Source organism: Ictalurus furcatus, chromosome 10 (genome assembly GCF_023375685.1).
Source record: "Ictalurus furcatus strain D&B chromosome 10, Billie_1.0, whole genome shotgun sequence".
Taxonomy (NCBI): Eukaryota; Metazoa; Chordata; class Actinopteri; order Siluriformes; family Ictaluridae; genus Ictalurus; species Ictalurus furcatus.
The window spans coordinates 24,348,584-24,360,784 of record NC_071264.1 but is presented as its reverse complement, the minus strand read 5'-3'; the positions used below and the strand labels follow the sequence as shown (position 1 = coordinate 24,360,784).

General features: G+C 38.8%; 1 protein-coding gene across 1 annotated transcript in view; it reads right to left on the bottom strand.

The window, feature by feature from the left end:
• LOC128613339 (CLIP-associating protein 1-A) overlaps positions 1-11,593 on the bottom strand; it is an 81,839-nt gene extending 70,246 nt beyond the window's left edge. The window contains exons 1-2 of the mRNA XM_053634006.1: positions 11,277-11,593; positions 8,822-9,307 (exon numbers count right to left, since the gene is read on the bottom strand). Of these exons, the coding sequence (XP_053489981.1) occupies positions 8,822-9,016 (195 nt within the window). The 5' untranslated portion in view covers positions 9,017-9,307; positions 11,277-11,593. The remainder of the gene's footprint in view (positions 1-8,821; positions 9,308-11,276) is intronic.
• Positions 11,594-12,201: the final 608 nt, after the last annotated feature.

Genomic DNA, 12,201 nt, shown 5'->3' with positions numbered 1-12,201 from the left:
CCATAAATTAGCTGTGTCCAGGAGCTGATTCGTTTATAGATGAAGGTTTGAAGTTAAACCAGTAACTGGGCTGTAACTGCCAAGTTACAGCCATTACTCCCAGCTGCAGCAATTTTCCATTTGGAGTTTATCGAGTTAGCAAATCTGTCTGAACCACTATGTATCATATGTTTATAATACCTAGCTGTTTGCAATAAACCTGCAAATTTACCCTGAATCAATAACCCATATACTGGAAGGGCTGAAAATGCTCACGCCACGAGAGGAAAGAAACCAGACAAATAACAGGAAGAAACTGGAGGAACGGATCACTGCTTTTATACATCATGTGGCTTTTCCAAGCCCCTTGTCTCAGCTATAGCACAGTCTGAAATTTCCTGCTGTATTTATACTCATAAATGTAGTGCAAGTTAGCATTAGTGCAGAAACAGCACTAGCTCAATACAGTTAATGTGTTGCAAATATATAAAACCTGTTTTTTCTTATCAATTATGGATCTATAATTATGAAGTAAATACCCATATATTCACTTCACAACAACTGCCTAATCGTTTATCATGATTTACATCATTATCTCACAATACTGTATTTATGATATTATTATGTTTACCTGTACCTGTGCTGGTACATATATAGTCCCCTGTTTATGGAGACTTTTGGTACATCCTGTAGTTAGCCAGACTGGCTAGAAAAGAATCCATGATCTGGGGCTGTAAATTTCCAAATGTGCTTCTGTCCTAGGAAGTCTGAACCATTCTTGCATCTAGTTACCTGTCACAAAAATTCACATGTTAACAATAGCTGTGTTTACATGGACAACAATAATCCACTCTTAAGCCGCTTAAGACCATAGTCTAATTAAGAAACTACCATGTAAACAGTAATTTTTACTTACCTTAATCTAATTAAGGTCATAATCGAAGTAAGCAATAATCTAATTAAGACAGGTGGAGTACTCCAGTTTTAATCGTATTATGGACGTGTAGTAGTGACATGTAAACACCTTAATCACATTATGAACGTCGTGTGGGAGTTTTCACCGCATTTTGCGACAGGACACGATCACACACGGCAGTTTTACGTTTTATGGCGAACAAGAGAGTTCGGCCGCGTCCCAAATCGCATACTTTCCTACTATAGGCCTGTAGTGGGGAAAAATACATGTATCTCGGCTACTATATAGACGGTAACTATGCGATTTGGGACACACCCACCGCTTCAAGCAGTTGTCTATTAGCACGTATAGCATGACAAATAACTAACTGCACTTAAAGCGTTCGTAAATAAAAACAGCCAAAACTGTATACGGTCCCATAACGAAGACGAACTGTATGTTGATACGTGAAATTCTGGAGGGACGTCGGACGGTGTGGCGCGGTGACATAATGACGCGGGCTCTTAATCTAATTATGATCTATAACATGTAAAACGGGTACATGACAGGAGTATTCTAAAAGCGACTCATGTAAACACCTTAATCACATTATTATCTTACTTAGATTAAGGTCAATAATTAGATTATTGCTGTCCATATAACCGTAGTCACTGTTTCATGTTTCACAAAGCTACTTTTGTCATAACTAGAAACTTTTAAGAAAGTTTTAAGTAGATAGTAATTTTGTTGCCGGCTAGAAAGATGATGGAATGTTAACTAGTTATGTAACATGAATTAACACAGATGGCCAAATTCCAGTAGACAGGGCTTTGTGTACATGGCCAGATATGGGAGATGTAGTTAACAATTTGTCCCCATGTTTCTGCAGTTCACCTTCTAACCATTTGAGCACAAATTCTACGAAATGCATCGTTCAGCAAAACAATGGAAAAAATGTTATCCATGTGCCTCCTTAAGTGAAATGTATTTCTACAGTTAGAACAGCAGTCATCTTTTATTACTATTTATTAATGGTAAAGATTAGAATTGTCAATATCACACCTTTTACGCAACACAATTCATATGAATGGGTTTAAGCCAATCATCAATAACTTAAAAACAAGTCAAAATAATACCAACTTGAAAGTACCTGCAACTGTTAAAATTTGTTGGAATGATACTGGTTTAGACATATAAAGCCATAATTACATCGGCGAAGGAATATGCATATATATTTGCATTTGTGGTCCAATTATAAGGGTTTGGGGTTTTTTGGGGTTTTTTTCTTTTACACGCAGGTCCTTGTATAATATAATATAATTATAACCTTGGGAGTGTCCGTATCAATGTATTCCATGTATCTGCATGGGTTTCTTCCAGGTTCTCCAATTTCTTCCCACCTCCCAAAAACATGCCAGTAGGTAGACTAGCAACTGTAACTTTCCCCTAGGAGTGAGAGTGTGTATGTGTGGTGCTCTGAGATGGTCTGGCGTCCCGCCCAGAGTGTTTTTCTGCCTAGTGATCATGGGAGTCCACCACAACTCTGACGTGGTTAAAGCAGTTACTCAATGTGAATGAATGGATGAAAGACCATCACAGAAAGGCTCATTCAATAACAGCTGGTGTTTACAAAGTCTCCAAATACCAAATGTGAACTACTCATTCACAACTAGCCCAAACATGCTGCATAATCATAACTGTAATATATAATGGGACTGAGTAGGGTTGGGCGACATGACAAAAATATTGTATCACGATACTTGAGGACATTTCTATAATACATGATGTGTATCATGATACATAACTACCTGCAAAACAGTAGTAAAATAAACCAAAAAAAGTTTAACCGAGTTTGATGATACTTTTCTTAATGTCTACAAAGACAAAGAAGATTAAGTTGTTGTTTTTTTTATTACATCAAACCAACAGCATCCATTCAGTACCATTTAATTTGTAATAATTAAAAACATTTTTTTTAAAATATATCACCATACCAACAATATTTCAGAAAAGTGTAGCACATAATCATGAACATGATATCGATTAACCATGATACTCCTGAGATACCAGTGATCCTGACCGCTTCTGCTCTACGGACCTGCCTGATCCATCCTGATGACCTACTTCTGGTTGTAGTTCCCATCAATTGGTTGAGTTACATGCTGCTGCTGAGGATGGTCCCACATGGTGCAGTCTAAAGAACATTGAGATTGCTGAGGATGGTACCAATGAAAAACCATATGGTGGCTTTGGACCTCAGTTCATATGAACAGTTATGCTATGATGGCTAGGACTACAACTGCTATAATATAACAGTATAACAATATAACAGTTATGCACTCAAGTCTCCCTCAGTGAACAGTGGATAACTTCAACAAAACAGACTTCATGTGAAAACCGTAATGAATTTTCCTAGTTACACAATTGCATTATTTGACCATTGACACTATTAGCACATTTATAGAAGGGATTTACTTATTTATAATCGCACGATGGGTCCCCTTTTGAGTCTGGTTCCTCTCAAGGTTTCTTCCTCATATCGTCTCAGGGAGTTTTTCCTTGCCACCATTGCCTCTGGCTTGCTCATTAGGGATAAATTCATACATTTAAAATCTATATCCTGAATTTATATATCTCTGTAAAGCTGCTTTGTCCATTACTAAAAACACTATACAAATAAAACTGAATTGAATATCGCTATTATATCAATATATCGTCCAGCCCTAGGACTGAGCAACATGCTGACATGATATTGCTATAATATATATATAACATCTTAATTTCACCCATCTGTGGAAAAAGCCACACTACACTGTTTATTTGCAGCACAGAGATGCCTGGCGTTCTCCACTCGCTCGTATTGAACTGTCATTTCAGTGGCAAATTCAGCGCTGAGCTGTGTGTACGGGTGACAGTGATCTACAGTCTCTCTTCTCCTTCAAGGTCATCGTGTCCATCTGGAATACTGAATCCATGAAGGCTGCCACTGCAATCACTTAAAAATGCTAATGCAACATGAGCAAACTCTGACTGACTTATAAAACAATCAATGAATATTTCATTACTCAGTATTCGGTAGACAGAAATGACTTCATAATAGATTGCAGGTACTTTTGAGCATTAAAGACAGATGTACACGAGACATGTGCAAGACTCAACATGGGCATTACAACATTTGTCCTTTCCAGTACTGGTTATACTTATTTGACACACAACAATGAGAGAACTGTGCCCTGGTGCCTTTGTTTGGTCTAGATAGGCATTGCTTATCATACTTTCACAGATATTTCTTTTATTTTAATGTTGTTTTGCTGTTGTGAATAAGGCTTTGTCATCCTCACGGGCACAAATGGAAAAATTTATGAAAACTGTCAAATACCCGAGAGGTAACAAGTAATATAATCCCTCCATTTTCCATACTGCTTATTCTACACAGGGTCACAGGGGAGCCTGGAGCCTATCCCCGGGAACTCGGGGCACAACGTGGGGGACACCCTAGACACAGGGTGCCAATCCATCGCAGGGTACAATCGCACATACATTCACACACTATGGACAATTTGGAAATACAATGCATGTCTTTGGACTGGGGAGGAAACCGGAGTACCCAGAGGAAACCCCAGAAGCATGGGGAGAACATACAAAACGTCCTAGTGCGATTATACTAAATTTAAGCACTCTTGGAACACTGTTTGACCAATCAGATTAGTGGAGCGGAACTAATTGTTGCTTCATTTCTCCTAGACCACAACACTATGTGTGTGAGAAGATGTTTCTTTAGCCTTTTTTTGGAATGAGTCTCCAGTATCAGTACTTTGTAACAGTCAGAAGTAAAGCTGTTCCTTTACGGTTTCCAAAACTTAAAAACAAGTCTTCAGGACAGGGGACTTTGTGTGTTCTGGTTTCTCAGTAACATGACAAGCTATATTTTTGTCTTAGCTTCAAGAGAGAAGAAACAGTGGCGAGGGAATGACAACTGCTATAACATAAGTAATAACAGGAACTACCTCGTCTCGTGGACGTTAAATGTAATTAAAAATCGATAGAAATGTTGTTAGCATTGACAAATTACTACAAATGAAAAAGAATCCACTTCAGGGCCCAATCGTTGAATATTTTCCCATAACTGAGCAGCCCCAAGTGTTTTATTCGATCAGAACAGCTAGTGGTAGTGGATTTTTAGACGCTGTTATAAGTGTTACTAAATGATTTACAACATGCAACCAAACAAATTCTGCTGTGGAAATGACCACTGACAATCTCACATCCAACAGGCTCCTTTTCACACATAACGAACGAGCGTGCATATCTAACATTCATGCAGGATGAAGGACGTGCCTGAAGAGGAGGATAAAGAAACACAATGCGAGCGCACACACACAGTATGCTGTAGTTTATCTGCAGAGTCATCATGAGGTCAGTGTTGTTCAGATGACACAGTGGGAAGTCTAACCCCGCACAGTGACGTGATACAACAAAGCAGCTGAAAGTCTATCATTTTCAATAGGTGACGAATGGGAGTGAGAGACAGTGTTAGATTTCCTTTTATCCCCTAACTGGGAAATATTATCTGCGTTTTATGGTTGCGTACATTCATCCCTACATAACCGAAAACAGAACAGTGCCCTTGTTTTCATGTTCTACAGTATTTTAGTACATCAAGCCCTTTACGACTATAAAGAAAGACATCTGTACTTGGAAGACATCTTGGAAGACATCTGATTGGTGATCAAATTTGTGTTATGTGCCTTCTATAACTACACTATAAAGCCAAAAGTTTGTGGACACCTGACCTGACCGTCATACCCATGTGCTTGATGAACATCCCATTCCAGATGTTGTCTCCCTTTGCAATTATAATAACCTCCACTTTTCTGGGAAGGCTTTCCACTAGATTTTGGTGCATGATTGTGGGGATTTGTGTTCATTCAGTCACAAGAGTATTAGTGAGGTCGGGCACTGATATCGAGTGAGGAGCCCTGGGGTGCAGTGCGTGTTCCAGTTCATCCCAAAGGCGTTCAGTGGGGTTGAGGTCAGGGAGGTTTGTGGAAGGCCTACATATGGGTGTGATGGTCATGGTCAGGTGTCCACACACTTCTGGCTATATAGTGTAGCTTGTGTTCTAGCTGGTTAGTTATTATAGTTATTGTATTATCCTGATGCTACCAGTGAAACCATGGCAACTGGTGAGAAAGTAAACATAGGAATTTCCACATGCAATGAGTATAGAGCGATTCGAGCAACGTGAGGTGAAAAATCTTTCCATACACATACAGCATGTACAACAATGAGACTAGTTTAAGGCTTTGTAAGAAGTCAGACAGGTTTGGGCCTGTGCAACAAAGTTCAAGTTTACTTAAGCTTGAAGCTGTTCCGCTTGGTAATCCACTTTACATCAAAACTCATCTTTAACAAAAATGACACAAAAGCATAAAGAACAAATCATTCAAAAACCTCATCATGCATCCTCAATCAGTACAATGACGAGCACAAAACACCAGTGAACAGGAGGGAGTCTGAGTAAACACTCTGGTCTGTGATCTCCGAGATAAACTGAGCTACAATTTGTAATGATTTATACTAATATGCTTGTATTACCTCATTTTCATCACCCTAATTTCTCCATCTGGGGATTAATAAAGTATTATCTTAGTTGTAAGTCACTTTGGATAAAAGCTACATGAATAAATGAAAATATAAACATAATATGGTGCAAATTTACAGAGCGCTGCTATCAAAATAAAAAACCCACAGAACTCTAAATGTAATTTCCAGGCAATATTTCTCACTCCTCGAATACTTTCCGCTGAACTTATAATATTCAACACAGCCTCTTTCCATGACACACTTTGAGGTCACACAGTTTACAACTAAAAGCAGGTTATACTATTTCAGCACGTTAAAGCTGGAGTACTGGATCTGTTCTTTTTCCTCCCCCTTTCATCTACACTACATAACATACTTAACTTTTCTTATAAAAGATTCAAATTGATTTTTGAACATCATGTGCATCCTAGTTGTAATGTTTTATGCTGGGTAGGACTGTAAAACAATGAAGATATACTGGATATTAGATACCTAACAGATTCATATCAGAGAAAATGGGATTTTTGCATTGCTTTAATAAATAAGTTATAAACATACAGTATATACAGTATGAATTATTTTTAATGCTCAATAAATGAATGAATACGGCATAGGAACAGATTCACTCTCATCAGTCCGTACGGGATTTCACAGGGTTTTTTTTTTGGGGGGGGGGGGTTGTTGCGGCCAAATATGCTTGATTTTGCTGTGACTTTTTTCAAAATTTGTGATGAAATTTGCAGAGTTTTTTAGCAAAATTGCAGTTTCACAAAATTTGTTTTGTCTTTCGCAGTGATGTTTTTTAGTAAATGAGACATTTTAGCTGTACTCATGTTCGACGCACGTGAAACGAAGAGGGCTTTGACTGAACGCGTGTTGTGATGCCGTCATATGACGTGTCTTGGACAAAATCTGTAGAAAATCTGCGTAATTTTGACAAATCGCAAGCTCCTCCAAATATTGCGGCGTTTGCTTGATTTTGCATGAACATCTGTGGTCACAATATCACAAAATCCTGGAGGGACTGATTAGTGAATTTGGATAACACTACAAAATGGCTGCATCCCAAAGTGCACTATGTGGTAAAGAGGGAATTCTGTTGTTCTCAATCTGCATCGTTTTGTACAATCTAACTGTAGATATTTGTGTAACAGCAGTCAGACTTTAAAGATTGAAACTATCTTGTTCCTTACTATCATTATAGAAGATTTCGGTCGGGACACTAGGAACATGTCCACACAACCTTTTTTATATGGCTGATTTTATCAGCACCACTACTTGAAAGTGTAGGTGTCGTTTTTGTTTTATTTAACATTATCAGCAGAAACTGTCCAAACACTTTACCTAAAACATACATCATTAAACCATAAATCAATTCATTTTCCTTACCTCTTATCCTACACAGGGTTGTGGGGGAGCCTGAAGCCTATCCCAGGGGACTCAGGGCACAACGTGGGGGACATCCTGGACAGGGTGCAAACCCATCGCAGGGCATAATCACACACACACACACACACACTATCTATCTCACACCCATTCACACACTATGGACAATTTAGAAATACCAAATAGCCTAAAATGCATGTTTTTGGACTAGGGTACCCTGGGGAATCCCCCAAAGCACGGGGAGAACATGCAAGCTCTGCGCACCCAGAGCAGAGGAATAGAACCCCCAACCCAGGACATGCGAAGTAAACATGCTAAACACTAAGCCACCATGCCACCCCATTAAACCATGTTATACATCATTTGTATTATTAAAATCATGATATTATGGCATAAGCAAGGAATAAAACACAATGAAATGTCGTCAAGAAATCAACAACAGAATGGTGTGATGCAGCCTGATGCAAATCGGAGTTACTGTAACCACCATGGCTCTGATTATTTTCCAATAACAGCATGTCCTGAAGCATTTGATTCCTCTTATACTAGTCATTTTGCCAACAGTTACAATTTTTATTAAGAACTACACATCATACTGGACACAAATCCAGAGCTTCATCGTTAAATAAATCTGGAAACTGTGTTTTATATATAAATTAGTCTACTCCAGGAGCAAGAACTCTTTTAAACAGCACTATGAGCATAAATCAGAAGCTGCTGCTGAGACACTTCAAGACTGCAAAGCCCCAGTGTGTAAGCATGTAAGTGAACTCCATGTTTCCTTTCCAGGAAACTTATCGCCTAAAATCAATAGCCATTTTCATCTTAATCATGTGCTGCATTTCTGCTGAGGTGTGATATCCAAATATAGTGCACCACTTAGCTACCTCCATACGCAGTCATCTAAAGGAGCATGTGAGCCTTTTCATAACGCTCAAATGACCATTTTTAATAAAGCGAAATCATTTTATTCACCTTGAAGTTGCTAGAGTTGACCCATGAAGTAGCCAGGCCGTCCACCATCTTGTCGAGCATGGTCTGATCGTGCTCCAGATCATGTGACTTCTGCCTGTCCAGAATGTAGTCTATGATCTCTTGTCCGACCTGGAGTCGTCGTCCCAGGTCTTTCTGCATCACCTGTCCCACAATATATTCCATATTGGCCTCCATGTTTCCTTACGATCGAACCAGTTATAGACCAAAACTCGCATAAAAAAAAGGCAAGCAAACGCTGTGATCTGTAATAACGATGTGCAAAAACAGCACTTTATTCCAAAAAGGCTCTCCCTTTATTTACAGGCCTGTGGCACGTGGGAACCATATGTGAGCTCAGAGCGATTACAGCAAATAATTCAAACACTGGGAACAGAAAGACTTCAGGGATTCATCTATGATGGAGAACGAACGTGACGTCGGTTCCAGCATTCTCCTGCAGATCAACTCACAGTCTTCTGAGGAAAGCTGAAACAGAATGGTTTAGAGTTTATAAGGACAAGGTACACAAGTATGTCCTCCTAACACACAGGTTGCATTCTAGTGCCCAAGGATAAAAATATAATGTACAAATATATTGTTTAAAAAAATACAATAAAAGTGAGCCATCAATGGTGCTGTTATGTTACGGACACCACACCAGTGGTAAGTACAGTTACTTTTATTCTACAATTCTGGGTATTTTAAACAACTCTGCTTTCATCATCTCAAAATGATGGGTTACTTTTCCCTTCTTTGCCCAAATATTAGCAGAGTTTGCATGTTCTCCCCGTGTTTCAGGGTTTCCACTGGGGTACTCCGGTTTCCTCCCCAGTCCAAAGACATGCGTTGTAGTCTAACTGGCATTTCCAAATTGTCCATAGTGTGTGAATATGCCCTGAGTTCCCTGGGAACTCACGACTGTGTAGGATAAGCAGTATAGAAAATGGATGGACGGTAGAGGAGGAATAAAACACTTCAGGACATGCTGTTATTGGGAAATAATCAACTTTGGGAATCACACTACCCCACTGTTCATTATTTTCCTATAACAACATGAACTGTTGTCTTATTCCTTACTTAAAGTCCCCGTGAAGTGCCTTGAAACACGTAGCATTATTCGATGTGTTGACGTACGGTAATTTCCACTGAAACAGGAAGTCAGAGCAGGACATATCGACTGGCTCCTCCCCCTTTTTAAATAGCCAATATCGTTTAGCTTAACTCATAACCAGGAAACTTACAATTGTTGGGGGAGGGACACTTTTGATTGGACAGAAAATCTGATGAGAAGCTGAAGTGCAGAATGAAGTCATCAAAATTGCTGATCCGTATCGGTGGTAGAGAGAGAGTGTAAATTTTGAATGCATACATCTTCTAAATATGAATTTTGTCACTGTTTTGGAGCACACTAGCTTACAGAAAACTTTAAGGCTAACATTCATACTACAAGCCGCAGAACTTCCATTTTGATTTCATGGGGACTTTAAAAGTAGGGAAAATTAATCATATCTACTAAACATCATCAAAAACATCTTTAAGTGTCCCAGATCACCAACGAAATGAGTCATTAATATCAAGCTCGGTAACAAAACTTCGACATGTCCAAAGGCAATAAAAAGACAAAATGATCTTTTAATCTCACTGACACCTAAACAATCATGCATGTGACCAATTTTAATATAAAACATCGTTTAGGAACTCACTCCCTAAATGAAATTCCCAAGTTCCATGTCCATGCATCTGATAATTTGGACACAACTGTCTAAAGGAGGAAAAAACAGCTCAGGACTAAAGTTGGGAGATTGGACAAATAAATTTATTCTCAGGGCTGCAGAAGAACAACATGCATGCTGTGGTCAGTGAATGTATCTACCCAAACACACTGTAGTGCTAAAACAGTGTTTTACAAACTCTCAATTGTTTCACACAAGTGGAAGCAGATTAGTTGCATTTGTGCACGCGATCATTAATAAACTACTCATTAACAAGCTGTACTTGTAAATGCAGATCTCACCTTAGCTGCAGTAGATTTCTTATTACAGATGGTTCCCAGGCATATGATTTAACATGCAATTCAGGTTTGTTTTGGTGCAAAATCCTTATAAATGCAGCTCATGCACCAATCATATGTTCAATTTACTGGGCTTGATTGATAAACTCCAGTACTAGCCGTGATCGTTTTACATTTAAATGCAATACTCAGAAACCACTGTCTGTTTGTTGTTGTTGTTGTTGTTGTTGTTAAACAGTTTAATATCAAGAAGTCATGCAGTTAGCTGTAAAGGATTGCTAGCTAACTTGCTAGCTAGCTACAGAAATACTACTTTCATTGGTTAGCTTTGTTTCAGCTCACTTGAAAAAGCATTTCTGACAGTTAAGGAAGCGAAGCCGTTTCTTCTAGAAAAAAATGATCATGGATCCCAAAAACAGCAACACAGGCTGTAAACAGACATACCTGCCATGTCAGTCCTCTGCACTGAGCATCACTGGGTTTGTTGATTATCAGATATATCTGCAGCGAGCAGGCAGCACTGCTCATCTCCGCCCCGAAGCGCCCGTTTGGAATAAAGGCTAAACTGCGCATGCGCCAGTAGTAGCGCGTTTGCACGCGTTATTTTTTCCAGCAGAACTGGCGCAAATCCTGCCTCCTGCATTACGATTGGCTGCGAGGCAGCATGTTCGTCGTACACCCAAACTTTTCGCTGATTGGACAATTCACCGTTTTGTGAATATGAACGAGCCAATCCTGGCAAACAAGGCGGAACCTTTCAGGACTGCACGCTAGGTTATGAGATAACGCCCTCTACCGCTAGAAAATGTTTTGGTACATTGATGTAGCGATGGGAGTAAGGAAGCTTTTCGTAACTCTGAATCAATTGAACCAATTGCTTCGCAAACACCGAAACACCACACGCTGATGCCACCTGCTGGTGAAACCGTTGTAAAAGCAACGAGAACGCAGTCAAAACATGACACCTTTTAAAAAACAATTGCAAATGTGTAATGTTTTATATAATAAAAGTGTATATATATATAATATATATATATATATATATAATTAAAAAATATAATATCAAATGTAATAATATCATACAAGTGTAATGTTTTAAATATAATTTACAAATAAATAAATATCATTATATATTAGTGCTTGTATTTTGTGTTTTTCAGTTACAGGCTTGGCTAATCAGACCATTTAGACACAGTTAACTGTCACTCTCCCGTTTTAATAATACACACATCGGTTTAGCAGTCAAAGAGAAAGTGTTATTAGTCAGGAGAGGAGGACGTTGGAATAGTGGTTTAATCTTTTCATTTAGTTCTGTTTTTTGTCCAGATATGTTTTGTGTTTCAATATGATATGACAAGATTTTTGCGCA